At 38.4% G+C, this 18,922-nt stretch overlaps 1 protein-coding gene across 1 annotated transcript in view; it reads left to right on the plus strand.

The window, feature by feature from the left end:
* Nucleotides 1–18,922, plus strand: part of BMAL2 (basic helix-loop-helix ARNT like 2) — a 97,825-nt gene that overhangs the window by 24,605 nt on the left and 54,298 nt on the right. Inside the window, exon 2 of the mRNA XM_055572590.1 lies at nt 6,081–6,231. Within this exon, the coding sequence (XP_055428565.1) occupies nt 6,081–6,231 (151 nt within the window). The remainder of the gene's footprint in view (nt 1–6,080; nt 6,232–18,922) is intronic.

Below are 18,922 nucleotides of genomic sequence, written 5' to 3' on the forward strand. Positions count from 1 at the left end.
AGTACTGGAGTGGGTTGCCATTTCCTACTCCAGGGGATCTTCCTAACCCAGGGGTCAAACCCACATCTCCTGCATTGGCAGGCAGATTATTTACCACTGGGCCACCAGGGAAGCCCAATGATAGCGTAGAATTATACTAAATATAGTTGTTTCACTTCCTGTTAACGGTGTTCTCTTAGCCTAAAATAACCATCCAAAAAATGTTTTCAAATGTTACTCCCACCCTAAAACAGACTTAAGTGCCCTTCCCTCTGTGTTCTGGCAGGATGAACTCATAAACTTGCACCTCTGTACAGGTCTAATTGCATTCTTTATTTGGTTTCTATGTCTGTGCACCTGCATATGCACAAACGTATACAGAATTATAAACTTCTTGATGAAAGTGAAAGAGGAGAGTGGAAAATTTGGCTTAAAACTCAACATTCAGAAAACTAAGATCATGGCATCTGGTCCCATCACTTTGTGGCAAATAGATGGGGAAACAATGGAAACAGAGAGAGACTTTATTTTTTGGACTCCAAATCACTGCAGATGGTGACTGCAGTCATGAAATTAAAAGATGCTTGCTCCTTGGAAGAAAATCTATGACCAACCCAGACAGTATATTAAAAAGCAGACATTACTTTGCCAACAAAGGTCCATCTAGTCAAAGCTATGGTTTTTCCAGTAGTCATATATCGATGTGAGAGTTGGACTATAAAGGAAGCTGAGCACCGAAGAATTGATGCTTTTGAACTGTGGTGTTGGAGAAGACTCTTGAGAGTCCCTTGGGCTGCAAGGAGATCCAACCAGTCCATCCTAAAGGAACTCAGTCCTGAATATTCATTGGAAGGACTGATGTTGAAGCTGAAACTCCAATACTCAGGCCACCTGATGCGAAGAACTGACTCTTCGGAAAAGACCCTGATGCTGGGAAAGATTGAAGGCAGGAGGAGAAGGGGACAACATAGGGTGAGATGGTTGGATGGCACAGCGACTCAATGGACATGAGTTTGAGTAAGCTCTGGGAGTTGGTGATGGATAGGAAAGCCTGGTATGCTGCAGTCCATGGGGTCACAAAGAGTTGGACATGACTGAGTGACTGGACTGAACTGAACTGAGCTCAGGTACTAAATCTTAACCCTTTTAGACATATTGTCTACCTGGGCTGACTCTTAATAAATATTGTGAAATAATACAGTGTTTTACTCTGCCTAGTAAAAGCTTTTTCATAATTTGTATATTTATAGCAAGTTGGTATTTTTCCTGTAGTGCCAAGTATTTCATTTAGTATTTCATTTTTATTGTGTGACTAAGCATCTTCCAGTAACTTGTCAGTGGTAAGAAGCAGAATTTGGTTTCCATTTTAACAAATTAGCACAAACCTGTGAAACAGCTGCTGTTTGTTATTTCAGAAAGCTACTTCCAATTGACAAATCTCATGCCACATGGTGTCTTTTCTTTCAGAAGACAATCAGGTGAATTTTTTTTCCTTTTGTGGAAGAAAAATGATAAAAATGAAGTAATGGTAGGGAGTAGGCCTCCTTGTTTGTGAGGTAGGTACCAAGGGAAATTGAATATTCTTTACTGTGGGAATTTCATCATTCCCAGCAGCCCAAATATGTGAATCTGGAAATCCCAACTTTCCACCCCTTTTAGTTTCTCTTTTGAATGTCTGTGGGTAGTGAAATGAAAGGTGATTCATTCCTTCAACAAACCCTAAAAACTGTATGTCTGGCCCTGATTTAGCTAAGATTTGGAGCTAAAAAGATGACATGGTCCTGAAAACTAAAAGCTTCCAGTGTTGGAGCTTACAACCAGATAGAGGATCTCATAAATCTTCCCCCTGCCTCTTTTTTTGTTGATTCCATGGGCTGAACACTATTTGACATCCTAAAGAGCAGGATCCTAATGAAGCAACCAAAAACACCAGAAGCAATTAAATTTAAAGTGAAAGCACTTAGTACTGAGAAGGACACAGCATCAGTTTTCTGGTGTTCTTGAAAAAAGTGCATAACCTGAATCTAGTCATCAGGGAATAACAGAAAAAGCTAAACTGAGGGACAATCTATACAATACTTGCTAACTACCCTTCAAAAATATTAATAAAGATGAAAGGAAACAAGATGTTTTTTAAAAAAAAAACTGAGGACAATTAAGAGGCACTTTTTTTAGCCTAGCATTATTGAGATTCATTCATGCTGAATATATTAGTACTACATTCATTTTTACTACTCTTAGTACTCTATCCAGTGAATAAACTATTTATCCATTTGTTGAGGGAAATTAAAGAGTTTCTAGTTTTCTCATTAATTTTTGTTGTTCAGTTGCAAGCCATGCTGTGAAGATATTTCTTGTACATGTCTCCTAAGATAGAGGTCCCCCACCTTGGGCTGCACAGCAGGAGGTGGGTGGCAGGTGAATGAGTGAAGTTTCATCTGTATTTACAGCTGCTCCCCATCCCTCACATTACCACCTGAGCTCTGCCCCCTGTCAGGTCAGGGGCAGCATTAGATTCTCACAGGGGCGTGAACCCTAACCCTAAAGTCAAGGCAGAATATCCTGAGATTGCTACAAAATAGAAATAAAGAGCACCAGAAATGTAATGTGCTTAAATCATACTGAAATCATCCCCCACCCCTGGTCCATGGAAAACTTGTCTTCCATGAAAACAGTGTCTGGTGTGGAAATAGTTACAGACCGTGGTCGTAAGATATATAAGAGTTTCTCCATATACTTAGGAATGAAACACTAAACCGTATTATTTACATATATTTCACTTTATTAGTGAAAATAAAACGAATGTAAAAATAGTTTCCAAAGTACTTGTAGCAATTTATTTTCCCACCAACAGAGCTTTCCATTTCTGTTTCCATTGCTCTACATTCTTGCTTACACTTGGTATCATTAAACTTTTCATTTGTAGCCATTAGATGGGTATGCAGTATGTCACTGGAGTTTACTTTGGATTTTCCTGACTAGTAATGAAATTGAGTATCTTTTCATTTTTGTATTGATAATTGGAATTTCTTTTATGAAGTGCCCATTAAAGTCTTTCCAGTTTTCTGCTGGGTTGTTGTATTGGTGTTTTTCCTATTGATACAGTGGCATTCTTTATACAGTCCACATAGTAACCCTTTATTGTTTATATGTGTAGCAAATATCTTCTGCCATTTTGTGACTTTTAGTTTCCTTCTCTTTATAGTGCCTTTGGATGAATGTTAACTTAATTTTAAGACGATTTTAGTCAGTCTTTTCCTTTATTGTTTTTACATTTTACATTTGGGAAATTCTTTCTACACCAATAGCTTATTCTGTCTCCTTCAGAGTATTCTCTGTTAATTTTGGCCTTTTACGTTTAGGTCTTTAATCTAGTTGAATTGAATTTTTATATTTGGTTTGGTTTTTATATTTGGCATAAGGTAAGGGATCTGACTTTATTCTTTTTCATAGAGAAAATAAGTTGGCACAGGGTTATGTATTAAAAAGCTGGACTCCTCATGCTGATTTGAAATTCCACCTCTGACGTTTAGCAGATGTCCATATTTATGTGTCTGGGCTCTCCATGGTTTTCTTTCGGTCTGTCTGTATCTCCACACCAATACCACCCTGTCTTAATAACCAAAGTTCTATAATGCTTGATGTATGGGAGGCCCAGTCCTCCCACATTCCCCTTGGCTGTTCAGAAGCCATTGCACCACCATATATATTTTATATTCAGCTTTTGAAGTTCCACCAAAAAAGAGAATATTTTGAGAGGAATTATACATCCATTTTAGGAGAATTGAAATATTTATGATATTGAGGCCTCCCATCCATAAACATGGTGTATTCTTCCATTTATTTGAATCTTTTCAATGTTTTAAATAAATTTTTATAATTTTCTCCAGGAGGACCTTATACATTTTTATTAGGTTATACATTTATTCTTGTACATTTGTTCTTTAGGTACTCTATATTTTTTGAAGTTATTGTAAATTATATTTTTTAAGTATCATTTTCTTATAGTATGTTACTGGTGAATAGAAAGACTGATTTTGTGTACTGACTTTACATACATACAGGCAACCTTGATCTACTCCCTAATTTTAATAATTTATATTATTTTGGGTTTTCTATATTCTCAATCATAGCATTTCCCAATAAAGATATTATTTTTTCTTCCTTTCCAATTCTTATACTTCAAGTATAGTTTCTTGCCTTATTCCACTGACAGGTCTTCTATTAATAATACAGTGTGGAAAGGTGTTCTTTTGTTGTTGTTTTGTTTAATTTTTTTTTTAATTTTATTTTATTTTTAAACCTCAAACACTGTATTAGTTTTGCCAAACATCAAAACGAATCCGATGTTTTTGTTTCTGATTGTAAAAAGATTTTTTCAATGTTTCTTCATTAGTATTTCTGAAGCTTTTAAAATAATCATATTTTTTCAATGAGCTCTTATTGTGGTAAATTATATTCATTAATTTACTAATATTAAACCAGTATTACATTCCTGGGATACAACCATCTTGGTCATGATGGGTTATTCTTTTTATACATTTCTGAGTTTTTGTTAAGATTTTGTTAAGGTTTTTATATCTTTGTTCATAGATGAGATTAGGCCTATAGTTATCCTATCTTGTACTGCCATTGTCAAATTTTAATATCAAATTTATGTAAACCTTATAAAAAGAGTTGAGGGACAAAGAATTCCTTCTTCTTCTATGAAAATGGAAGTATTAGTCACTCAGTCATGCGTGATTCTCTGCAACTCCATGGACTGCAGCCTCCAGGTTCCTGTCCAGGAGACTTTGCAGGCAAGAATACTGAAGTGGGTTGCCATTCCACTGAACTGAACTGAAAACAAAGTCTTGCCATAGGGTTATTAGAGTTTCCAATCTGGAAGAACCTATGTTTAGCTTTTTTGATCTGTACTAATTTGTATTCTAATTCAGTATTTCTAGTGTTATTTTAACGATTTCCTTTCTCCTAATTCTTTAGATTTATTTTAGGAATCTTTTCCTGATTTCTTAAAATAAATGATTTAGCTCATTAAATTTCAATCTTTTTTTTTAAACACTAAGGGTTAAAATTTCCCTCTAAGTCAGTTCAGGTTTAATTGAATTGTAGTCTATTCAGGACTAAAAATATTCATGTCCTGTGACCTTGTTAACCTATTTCTGGGATACAATCCACAAGAAATAAGTAGAAGATGAAAAGAATTAGTCAGTAGATAAAAAGTTTTATACACATAGATAAAAGCACACTGCATATTTATGATGGTGAAAAAAATAGAAGCAAACTTGGATTCCAACAATAGAAGAGTGGTTAAGTAGCTATAACACAGCTGCATGATAGCATATTATACAGTCATTAGAATCATCTATAAAGAATTTGTAATAACACTGTAAAGTTATTATCATAATGATATGCAAATAATGCAGAATATACACTATGATTTCAATTACTATAAAAACAACTATAGAAAAAATTCTAAAAGGAAGTCATTCTAAATAGTAACATTGGTGGTGATAGTTGGTAATAGTTGGTGAAATTTGGATTTCCCCCTTCCATTCCACCTTTTTGTGTTTTTCATATTTCCTGCAATATCCATATATATTTTTTATAATTAGACAGGGAAAATAAAGCTACAGACTAACAATAGATTGTTAACTAGTATTTGGTTGTGTATAATTAGTCTTTCACTCCATGTCATTTAATTTTCGGCTGCACTGGGTCTGCATTGCTACCTGTAGGTTCCTCTAGTTGAGGTGAGCAGGAGCTCCTGTCCACTTGTGTGCTGCCTCTCTGTGGTGGCTTCTCTTGTTGCAGAGCGCAGGCTCTAGGGCACACGGGCGTCAGTATTTGTGGCAAGTGGGCTCTGGAGCAGAGGCCCAGTTGTTGTGGCACATGAGCTTAGTTGGCCACTAAGTTGTGTACACTGTGGCAGGTGGCAGGGGATTGCCAACCACTGGACCACCAGAGAAGTCCCCCATTTTATTGCTTACTTGACATTTTAAAATATCAAAGTATAAAGCCATTTAAAATGTGTGATATAGATCTCTAAAGTGAAAATTAATGTTTCAAATAGATGCGTTATAGCAGTTTATGTCTCACAGGTAAAGTATTGATGGAAGGGAACCAGTGCATTGCTTCCGTGGTTTCCAGTCATCTAAGCCCCTGGACTAAACCAATAGCCACTGGATCCTTCAGCCCACATGTGACAGAGTTGCCAAGGAAACGAAGACAGAGTGATTCAGACCCATCGCAGTAAGTGAATTTGTTCCTGTAACCCCAGGAAATCTTCAACCCTAGGGAAAAAAGAAAAATATTACATTTTAAACAAATTAAAACCTTTAGTTTCTTTTTATTTTTTTTAATTGAAGTGTAGTCGATTTATAATTTTGTGTTAGTGTCTGGTGTATAGCCAAGTGATTCAGTTATACATATACATATATATTCTTTTCTATTATGGTTTAATATATGGATGTTAAAAACTTGTGCTGACCTGTACAATACGACCTTTTGTTTATCCATTCTAGGTTGTCTGTAATAGTTTGCATCTGCTAGTCCCAAATTCTCAACTCTCAATTGGCAACTGCAAGTCTGCTCTCTATGGCTGTGAGTCTATTTCTGTTTTGTAGATAGATACACTTGTGTCATATTTACATTCCACATATAAGTGATACCATGTGGTATTTGTCTTTTTCTTTATGACTTACTTTGCTAGTATGATCATCACTAGGTCCATCCATGTATCATATCAGCAGAATGCATTATTTCATTCTTTTTTATCCCTGAGTAATATTCTATTATATGTATGTATGTATGTATGTGTGTGTGTGTGTGTGTATATATATATATATATATATATATATATATATATCTTCTTTAGAAAAAGATTACTTTAAAATTATTGTTTTAAATTCATGGTAATTAAAAATTTGGACAGGGTAGATTACTTATCCACCCGGCTGCTACCTCTGTCATTGACTGATCCAACTCTTATGGTTATTAGCTATCCAAGGAGGTCAACTGGGATCTGAAAGACATAGGAACTTGAGATTAATTTGCTTAACAGTTAAGATATTTGCCTTCCTAATTGAAACACTTAACCTTGAGGAAAACATCTTGCATGTTTGGCTGAAAACAATCACAACTTGCTTCTTGATTTACTCATCGTTTATGTAACAACCAACCCTTGGTTATCTGTGGCAACTTTAATCAATTAAAACTCTTGTTTTCCATGTTTATTAAGCTAAGTAGATAATAAAATCAATGTTGAGAATACTTTCTATCTCCTTGTTCATTTTGTTGCCTAATGCGGCTTGCAGTCTCAAATATTCTTTAATGATCTCCCCAAACATAGGGTTTTTATAGTGAAAATAATAGGGCAAGATAAATATAAGAATCCAGAGCAATTCATTTTAAGCTGGTACTTTCTTTACATGAATGTGAAAGTTGATGACCATTCTCCATCATGAATGACTGGAAAAGTCCTGAGTAGGGGACAAGATGAGGATGTAATGAAATATCCAACTCTTTTTAACTCAGTTCTTCCTAGTACACTTTATAATTTAGCTTCAGTTTCCAAGATGGCAGAATCAGTGTTATTCAAATGTAAGGACCAACACACTTCCCAAGCCACATGTAAAATGTATATAAAGATTGTATACATAAAAGTATATAAAGATTATATACTGTTTTTGATTATCTGTATTCTCTTGGTCTCTTCCAATAAAGTGGATGATTATAAATAACTACAGTTGACCAAGTGATAGTCTACCTAGAACTGTTTGCTGTTCTATGTCCTTAATTATCAGGTGGTAGTCCCATTCCCAGGTGGCTCTGGGCTTCCCAGGTGGTCCTAGTGGTAAAAGAACCTGCCTGCCAGTGCAGGAGATGTAAGAGATGCAGGTTCAATCCCTGGGTCAGGAAGATCCCCTGGAGAAGGAAATGGCAACCCACTCCAGTATTCTTGGAGCCTGGAGAATCCTATGGACAGAGGGACCGGTGGGCTATGGTCCATAGCATCGCAGAGTCAGATATGACTAGAGAGACTTAGCATGCATGCGGTCCTCATTCACCTTGAGCTAGAAATGACGGTTAGTCCTTTTTATTTTCTTCTTTTTTCCTTAGAATCATAAGTACCATTGTTCTTTCTTAATATTTAAATAAGAATATGACTTTCAAGTGAGAACTAGAGTCACACAATAGAACTTGTGTCACATATGTCCCAAGGGGCCATGGTGAGACCTTACAGTGGTTTTGAGAGTGAATGGAAACATGAGGGCAGTGACAAGGGAAATACTAGAAATATCAGTTCAATATCAGTTCGATTCAGTCACTCAGTTGTGTTTGACTCTTTGCAACTCCATGGACTGCAGCATGCCAGGCTTCCCTGTCCATCAGCAATACTGGGAGCTTGCTCAAACTCATGTCCATTGAGTTGGTGATGACATCCAGCCGACTTATCCTCTGTCGTCCCCTTCTCCTCCTGCCTTCAATCATTACCAGCATCAAGGTCTTTTCTAATGAGTCAGTTCTTCATATCAAGTGGCCAAAGTATTGGAGTTTCAGCTTTAGCATCAATCCTTCCAATGAATATTCAGGGTGGATTTCCTTTAGGATTGACTGGTTGGATCTCCTGTCCAAGGGACTCTCAAGAGTCTTCTCCAACACCACAGTTCAAAAGCATCAATTCTTTGGTGCTCAGCTTTCTTTTATGGTCCAACTCTCACATCCATGCATGACTACTGGAAAAAACCATAGCTTTGACTATATGAACCTTTGTCGGCAAAGTCTCTGCTTTTTAATATATTGTCTAAGTTTGTCATAGCTTTTCTTCCAAGAAGCAAGCATCTTTTAATTTCATGGCTGCAGTCACCATCTGCATTGATTTTCAAGGCCTAGAAAATATAGTGACAATATACTGACAGATAATGGCTTTCTGGCAGAAGGCAACCCTAAAGATTATTTATTACACACATTTTAGAAAATGAAGCAGCTACAACTCAGAAACATCGAGTACCTCGCCCAGCATTATCCAGCTAGTTGGGATGCCTGTCAGTGTAGTGGTTTCCCATTTACACCCTACTTCCTGTCTGTCTGCAGCTGGACAGGGGAAGGTGTTTCTAGCACATGAAGACAGCCATGCTGTCCAATTTTCCAGCATATCTGGTAGGGATGACCCAAGGCCTCTTCCCTTCCAGGTCAGGAATCATGAAAGAAAAAGTGGTGGAAAAACTTTCTCAGAATCCCTTTACCTGTCTCCTTTCAACAAGGGTAGAAATGTCAGCCTTCAGTTGCAGCAGGTAAGTACTGGACTTTCACATGACATAATTTCTACTTGAAGAGCACATAGAGTGGCAGCAGAAAGTGAGTGTACACCCCCTGATTTGCTCATTATCTATCCCAGAACTTCTCCACTCTGCCTCAATCCTTCTTTCATCTCACCATTTTCCATTCTAGTGAAATAAGGGATGTCAAAGTGCTTTATGAATTTTAAAAAGTACTGACTGTGCAACATCCTTGCCAGAGACTCAGCATGAGGTTGATTTCATTGGTGGAGCCTCCAAACACTGGATATTTTTGAACAGAAGAGAATGTGCGAGAAGTTTCACCCTTTCTGCAGCACTGTTGGATTTGAATGGAGTGCTGCTTCTTTAAAAGGGTCATTGATGAAGATTCCTTGGAATGCAATCATTAAACATTTATTGAGTATCTACAATGTGATGTCTACATTAAACATTTATTGAGTATCTACAATATATCTACTGCGTGCTGCAGTCCATGGAGTTGCAAAGGGTCAGACATGACTGAGCGAGTTGCAAAGGGTCTGACACGACTGAGCGACTGAATTGAATTGAAGAATGTGATACCCAGTAGATGAGGAGGAAGACATATATAAGGAACAATAAATTTGTACAAATGGGAAAGATACAAATAATTATTACATATCATGATAATTTCCATAAGAGGGACCCTAGGTATCATGGCAGCAAGGCAAATTGGGTGTTTAAATAATAATGAGACCAGAAGTGAAGAACACCTTCCTGTAAATGTTGACGGCAGCTAAGTTTTGAATGAAAAATGGGGATGAGCCATTCAGAGCAGAAGTAGAGAAGGTATTTCAGGCAGTAGGAACAGCTCTGCAGAAGCATAGAGTATGAAGCAGCTCACTGCTGATCAGGAAACAAGTAATTGTCACAGTAGAGCAGAGGACATACCAGGAGGTGGGTGAGCTGTGAGACTTGAGGGATAAACTTGGACTAGGTTATGAATGTCTGCTGAACTAAAGAAACTAAAAAGTAAAATGAAAGTGTTAGTCGCTCAGTCGTGTCCGACTCTTTGCAACCCCATGGCCTGTAGCCACCAGACTCCTCTGTCCGTGGCATTCTCCAGGCAAGAATACTGGAGTGGGTTGCCATTCCCTTCTCCAGGGGATCTTCCCGACTGAGGGATTGAACCCGGGTCTCCTGCATTGCAGGCAGATTCTTTACTGTCTGAGCCATCAGGAAAGCCTGAAAAGAGTCTTAAATGCAATAAGGAAAATGGAGGCATTTTGAGAACTTGATCAGATTACATTTTTAAAACTTTTGTTTACCTTTGTGCTTTTAAAGTGCAAAGGAGAAGGAGAAGGCAATGGCAACCCACTCCAGTACTCTTGCCTGGAAAATCCCATGGACAGACGAGCCTGGTAGGTTTCAGTCCATGGGGTCGCGAAGAGTCAGACACGACTGAGCGACTTCACTTTTACTTTTCCCTTTCATGCATTGGAGAAGGAAATGGCAATCCACTCCAGTGTTCTTGCCTGGAGAATCCCAGGGACGGGGGAGCCTGGTGGGCTGGCGTCTATGGGGTCGCACAGAGTCAGACTCGACTGAAGTGACTTAGCAGCACTTTTGAAAAAGCTTTTTTATTGTAGTAAAATATATGTAACATAAAATTTGACATTTTAACCATTTTTAAGTGTACAATTCAGTGGCATTAATTACATTCACAATGTGGTACAATCATCACCACTGTCTGTTTCTAAAACTTCTCTATCACCCCAGTCGGAAACACTGTACCCATGAAACAGTGGTTCTCCCTTCCTTTCCATGGCCCCTGGTAACCTCTAGCCTACTTTCTAGCTCTGAGAATATGCCTATTCTAGATATGTCATCTAAGTGAAATCATATAATATTTGTCCTTTTATCTCTGGCTTATTTCACTTAGTGTAGTATTTTTAAGTTTCACCTTCATTGTAGCGATGTAGCAGAACTTCAGTATTTTTTATGGCTGAATCATATTCCATTGTATGTATATGCCACATCCTCTTTATCCATTCATTTGTTGGTGGCATTTGGGTTGTTCCCACTTTTTGGCTGTTGTGAATAATACTGCTGTGAATGTTGGTGCACGAGTATCTGAGTCTCTGCTTTCAATTTGCAGTTCTTCTGATTATATACCTACAAGTCGAATTGCTGGGTCAGGTGGTAATTCTATGTTTAGTGTTTGAGGAACCACCAAACTGTTTTTTCCACAGTACCTTCACCATTTTACATTCCCACCAGAAATGTGTGAGAGATCCAATTTTGCCGGGAGCCGGCGAGAGACATTCCACTCGAGACAAAGGTCATGAGGAAGGAGGCTCGGCATACGCAAAGGCAGGATCGAGCCTCGGGAGTGCCCCCGGATATTCTCGAGCATCTACCCCCAAAAACCAGAGTCTGCCTACTTTATTGCTTTGTGCTCTCACCTCTGACTTTACTGGGAGCTGTCCCCCACCACCATCTCGCTCTCTCTGTCAAAGAGCTAACTTACAGCTCCAATTAATAAAGTTCCTGGGCAATTAGGAGTGTTTAAATCCAAACCCCTCAGATGGCTCTCTAACTCGCCTGACAAGTTTACCCGGACACCTACAGCTATGCATACAATTGTTTACAGTCTCCCAGCCTCAAGAGGCACAGGAAGCTTAAGATATTCAAATAGCTTAGAGCCTCTCAGAGAGTTAGAAACTGTCAGAATAAAACTAGTAAAAGATTTCATTGATGAGTCAATGTTTGTTGCCAAGTTTCCACATCCCCTGAATTGTATCCTTGAATGTGTATTAATTAATATAGTTGGTACGTAGAAAAAATAAGTAGTGGCCTTGGTGTTAGTAACTTTAGACCCTTAAGGTAATAAATTCTTTCCTTTGTAAACCCATTACACATCCGCCCTATAGGAATACAATTTTATCTTCGAAAGATGGCGCCAAACCTTAAAATACTTACTCTTAGAGAAAATAAGTCTTTGTTGATAAGTCCTTGTCAAGAGTCATAAAATGTTAATAGGACTTCTGGCCAGAAGATGATGTAAATCACCTAAACCATTTGTATACGATAAATTTGCAGGAACGAAACCCTGGTTTTTGATAAGCATCAAAGACTGCTGACTTTGCATCCCCTATTATCCTCTATGTGTAACTTAGGGTATAAAAGCCCCTGTTGAAAATAAAGCTATGGGCCTTGCTCACCAACGCTTGGTCTCCCCATGTCATTCTTCCCTTTAACTTCCAGCTGAGTGTCCATCTGGAGCGTGGATATCCTCTGCGACCATTTATTTGCCTGGGCTTCTAAGACCCACTCGAGAAGGTGTCTAAGGTGGGGCACCTTCAGCTATTCGAGAGGGCGCCTGCGGCCTCCGTGGTCAGAGCTAACCTGGTGTCACGGGTTATGTTGATTTTCCGCGTAAACCAAGCCACTCAGCTTCTTTTCTCCACTGAATTTTCCTACTGAGCTATCCTCATTCTATTACTCTTTATTATCTCTAATTAACATATAAATAGTCGCCTAGGCTGTCTCTCCTTCGAATACCCTGGATCAGCCTGGGCTGGACCTCGGCACAATTTCTGCATATCTTTGCTGACACTTGTTATTTTCCATTAAAAAAAAAAAAAGCTATCCTAGTAAGTGTGAAGTGGTACAGATTTATATTTTTAAAGGAACACTCAGGAAACAGTATGGAGGATGGGCTGATGGAGGAAAATCCATCAGGCAGAGAAAACAGCAGAGAGATGGTTTCTGGGGAATGGGTCTGAGCACTGGTCCAAGAGAGTACCCTGGGCAGGAAGGGCCTGGAGAGGGAGGGACATGTTATGACACATTCAGAAGAGAGAATCTCTAAGACTCAGTCTTGTTCATGAGGAAGAGTAAGAATTTAAGAAGCATCCAAATTTTCTGACTTGGACCTGGATGGAGGATGGTATTTCACTCACTGATATTGAGGGGAAGATGATGAATTCAGTTTGGCTACAAGGAGATTGTGACATTTATGGGAATCTTTAAGTAGGCAGTTGGATATAAGGGTCTGGAACTCAGGGTGGAGGCGTGGCCTGGAGATGGAGATTCAGACACCGTTAATGTATAAAGAATAAGAGCGGTGACTGGCCTGGATGCAGGTATGGGTGCAGAAAAGATGGGGGAGGCTCAGAGAGGAGGCGCGCCTACCCAAAATGTGAGGAGATGGGGCTGTAAAATGAGCATGGTATTGCAGAAGGGAAAGGAAGAAAGTTTCAAAAATGAGAAAGGCATGCTGCTACTGCTGCTAAGTCGCTTCAGTCGTGTCCGACTCTGTGCAACCCCATAGACGGCAGCCCACCAGGCTCCCCCATCCCTGGGATTCTCCAGGCAAGAACACTGGAGTGGGTTGCCATTTCCTTCTCCCATGTATGAAAGTGAAAAGTGAAAGTGAAGTCGCTCAGTCGTGTCTGACTCTTAGTGACTCCATGGACTGCAGCCTACCAGGCTCCTCCGTCCATGGGATTTTCCAGGCAAGAGTACTGGAGTGGGGTGCCATTGTGGAAAGGAGCAAATCGGAGGAGTGTTTTGACCGTATTTGCTTCCAATTTCATTTGTTTTTGTTTGATTTATGAGGAGGACCTACATTTTATTCAAAATGCAGTGAAAGTAGCTTTCAAGGACACCTCCACTGTGTTTTAAAAAAGTTATATTACTTAGTATAAGAAGCTACAGTAAGAAAATGCATCTAAGTAATGTGAATGTTATTAATATCAGTGAGCTTATTAAAATTCATAAGTAAAAATATCTTTACTATAGACCAAATGCCAGCATGGAGAAAACATACAAAGAGCAAATTTACTAATTGTCTAGGTTCATGTTGCAAAGAAATGAACTGGTTGACTAATGAGATCGTGCCTTTTTTCTGTTCTGCACAGGACCGTTAAAGTGTATTTTGATTTCTTAAGTACAGTCGGTTTGGATTTCATCAAGGAGGCAAATTTAGCCAGTGAGTTAATTTGCTAAGATATGTATAATAAAAGCAAAAGCATGATTTAAAACAGTTAAACTTTACCTTTTGAAATTGAAGTAATATATATCTATATATGGGGCTTTCCTGGTGGCTCAGCAGTAAAGAATCTGCCTGCAATGCAGGAGACTCGGGTTTGATCCCTGAGTCAGGATGATCCCCTGGATGGGGCATGGAAACCCACTCTAGTATTCTTGCCTGGATAATCCCGTGGACAGAGGAGCCTGGCGGGCTGCAGTCCATAGGGTCGCACAGAGCTGGACACGACTGAAGCAACTAAGCAGAAGCATATCTATATATGGGGATTCCCAGGTGCTTAGTGGTAAAGAATCCATTTGCCAATGCAGGAGACATGGGTTCAATCCATGGATCTGAAAAATCCCCTGGAGAAGAAAATGGCAAGCTACTCCAGTATTCTTGTCTGGGAAATCCCATGGACAGAGGAGTCTGGTGGGCAACAGTCCATGGGGTTGCAAAGAGTAGGTCATAACTGAGCAACTGAGCACATATGCATATGTGTATATAATTCCAAGTCATTAGGAAGAAAATCATTCATCCTATATCATTATTCTCTACTTTAATCCTTAGATGTGAAATCAGGCAGAAAAGAGAGGGGAAAAAAAAGCTGACTTAATCTAACACTCTCTATTGCTTCAAAAAGGCTGTTTAATTTTATACCACAGAGCAGGCTGATAATGAGAGAGGCATAGAGAAAGGCACATGAGCCTACATAGAATAAGCTTCACTGGCCTCCTGTTAGGTCTATGACCTTGAGCAGTAACCTTATTGGGCCTCAATTCCTTCATCTGTAAAATGGGGAGAGTAATAACTACATGGAAATCAGTCCTGAGTATTCATTGGAAGGACTGATGCTGAAGCTGAAAGTCCAATACTTCAGCCACCTGATGTGAAGAACTGACTCATTGGAAAAGACCCTGATGCTGGGAATGATTGAAGGTGGGAGGAGAAGGGGATGACAAAGGATGGCACCACCAACTGAATGGACATGAGATTGAGTAAACTCCGGGAGTTGGTGATGAACAGGGAGGCCTGGTGTGCTGCAGTCCATGGGGTCGCAAAGAGTCAAACATGACTGAGTGACTGAACTGAACTGAACTGAATAACTACATGATTCTTAAATGCTGTCAGAATCAAATAACACATGTGAAAGTACTTTTGATAAAGTGTCATCAAAGCTATTTGTTTAGACAGTGCTAAGGAAAAACATCCTTTGATTAAGCTTTTATCTTAGTCCTTTTTAATTTGGAACATTTATATGCATCTCTTCATAAATTTTATTAAGTCTTCTATACAGTATGTATTATCTTTTTTAAGCTGGAAAATATTATTGAAACCTCAAATAAAATACATCATATGAATAAAATAGTTCACAGGTAGATCAAACTCTTTTCAAAGTCTAGAAAAATGATCATTGTTGAGACTTCTAAAAGAGGGAAACTTGGCAACATGAGTCAGAAGCCTTAAAGTAGTTATCCATACATTGTACATCTGAAGGTTTATCCTGGACTTCCCTGGTGGCTCAGACAGTGAAGAATCTGCCTGCAATGTGGGAGAACTGAGTTCCATTCCTGGATTGGGAAGATACCTCAGAGAAGGGAATGGTTACAAACTCCAGTATTCTTTCCTGGAGAATTCCACGGACAGAGGATCCTGGCAGGCTACAATGCATGGGGTTGCCAAGAGTCAGATAAGACTGAGTGACTACCAAAGTTTTATCCTAGGAGGATAATCAAAGATGCATGGACCACAGTGGTATTAGGCATACTATTTATAATATTGAAAAATTAGAATATTGAGATAGCTAGTAATATAAAATTATTAAATAAATTATAGCATAGCTAACCAACAGGCCACTATTTAGTCATTAAAAATTATGTTCTTCAAGAATATTTAAAGCTAGGAGAAAATATTTATGTTATAGTGTTAAGTGAATCAGACAAGACATGAAAATTTTACATGGTCATCTGAATTTTATTTTACATATTTATATCAATATATACACAATATAGAACACAAATCTATATAAATACCCTCCATGCTCCACAACTCCCCCCTACCCCCCATGACTAAGTTAAATAGTCAAAGCTGTTTTTTTATGTATCTAGATAGATGTCTGGGCTTCCCAGGTGACTCAGTAATAAAGAATCCACCTGCCAATGCAGGAGACTCAAGAATTGCAGGTTCGATCCCTGGGTCAGGGAGATCCCCCTGGAGAAGATCATGGCAACCCACTCCAGTATTCTTGCCTGGAGAATCTCATGGACAGAAGAACCTGGCAGGCTACAGTCCATGGGGTCACAAAGAATCGGACACGACTGAGCAACTAAGCACACACACAGATACATCTCTACAAAAGACATGTAGGGGAGGCCCACTAAAATGGTGATTGTAATTATTTCCAGATGAGATTATGGAAGCTTTACCATGAATTTTTAAAATGTCCTTTCAAAAATTAATGCACTTGGGAGTATGCATTTTAAAACACATATTTGAAGAAAAACTACTCAGCCTGAATGATTTTTTAATGTGGAAAGTATTTTATCACCATCACTTTGGTAGTGGTCTGGTGACTACATTCTGAATGAATAAATACACTGCCACATATGTCCATGTATGTAAATATATATATATAAATATTTATACACACACATATATACATTTATAATATTCTGCTAAGGCATATAATGTGAAAATTAATATTGGCAAGTGATTTGTTTCCAGTTTTCAAAATTATTTCTTATTGTTTAGATCAATTTTCAGACAAAATTAAAGGTCTTAGAGTTTTAATAAATTTTCAGGCTATGTAATAGAGCTATTACAACATTTTTGGCTAAGCCATCCATTGTTTTAAAAATTGCTATTTTATTTAATGTTATTTCTATGAATATACTCCTTTTCAAGATTGGCATGGCATGATTTCTAAACAGAGCAGCAATTATTATTCACTGTTGCTTCACATAGTTATTGTTACCTGATGGAGATGAGGTACCTGTCAGCTTTGGTACAAGAGCAGCTCACCCAGACAATACTAATCATTTCAATTAGGAGCTCAGGTAGCATGTATAACTAAAGACTTAATAGGAATTAGGATGATTGAACTTAATCTCACATTTATTTCTCAAGAATTACTGAAGATCTGTTTCTTGTAGTTTGATACTTTATCTTGCTTTTTTGAAGAATGGAAGATGGTGAACAACAAGTAAAAATTAAGTCTTTCAGGTACAATGAACCATTGAGAGGGTGTATGGTGGGTGGGGAAGGTCACATATGCAGACCATCAGCTGAAGCAAACAGTGATGTCAAGATAGAATAGATTCATGAATATTAGGTTTTTCTCATCTGTTCTGCTCTGAGATGTAGTGATCATCATATACCTTATACCTTTTGTCTCTATCTACTTGGATAACATTTTGGCTTATGTGTCTTTAAATTTTTCTTAGAATAGCTATTTATTAAAAACAACTATTATTTCCTTGAAGTACTAGAGAAAACCTAATTCATCCAATAGCAAATCAGAATTACTTACAAGGAGCTTCTGATTATTAGGATTCCATTGTCATAAATTCTGTCAATTGTTTCATCATATTCTTTCAACATCAACAAATATTTTTCTACCTCTGGCAACATGGCCAGATCTCAGTTTTGCTTTTTCTCCATTTATTCTTTTTTTTTAAATAAGATTTTATGAAACACTGACATGGTTCAAAGTGACAGTAGCTGTTCACAGGATTAGGAGCCAGAACCCTGATAGATTATTAAGCAGAAAACTGTTCTCTGGGTAGATATACCTTTCTTTAATAAAATTCTCCAAGAAATCTTTTCAAGTGCACCCCCTTCAAGTAAAGTACCTTATTCAAAAACTGGCTATCTCACCTTCCTCTGTTTCCTAGCTCCCAGCATCACCATTCCTTATTCCCAACTGATGAGAACTGTTCTCATCAGTTCTCATCTCTCCCAAATCCTGGCTCTAAGAGAAGACACTTCTGCTGTATGTTCCTGGCATCAGGCAGCTCTGTCTGCTGCTACTGTCTGTGTTAATGGGTAATACTGTTAGAAAGAAGAGGTGAACATTCTTCACCTTAGAGGATAACTATTACATTTTTAAAACAGAAATCTTTAATATAAAAATTGTTCTTAAATCCCATGGATGGAGGAGCCTGGTGGGCTGCAGTCCATGGGGTCGCTAAGAGTCGGACACGACTGAAGCGACTTAGCAGCAGCAGACCATAGTATCCCCTTTATTGATCACAGCTTTGTCATGGTGAAGTTACTTGCATAACTCAATGAAACTATGAACTGTGCCATGTAGGGCCACCCAAGATAAATGGGTCATAGTGAAGAATTCTGATGAAACATGGCCCACTGGAGGAGGAAATGGCAACCCACTCCAGTATTCTTGCCTAGAGAACCCCATGAACAGTATGGAAAAGCAAAAAGATATGACACCAGAAGATGAGCCCCACAGGTTGGTAAGTGTCCAGTATGCTACTGGGGAAGAGCAGAGGGCAATTACTAATAGTTCCACAAAGAATAAAGCAGTTGGGCCAAGTGGAAACGATGCTCAGTTGTGGATGTGTCTGGTGATAAAAGTAAAGTCTGATGCTATAAATTACAATATTGCATAGGAATCTGGAATGTTAGGTCC

Source organism: Bubalus kerabau, chromosome 1 (genome assembly GCF_029407905.1).
Source record: "Bubalus kerabau isolate K-KA32 ecotype Philippines breed swamp buffalo chromosome 1, PCC_UOA_SB_1v2, whole genome shotgun sequence".
Classification (NCBI taxonomy): Eukaryota; Metazoa; Chordata; class Mammalia; order Artiodactyla; family Bovidae; genus Bubalus; species Bubalus kerabau.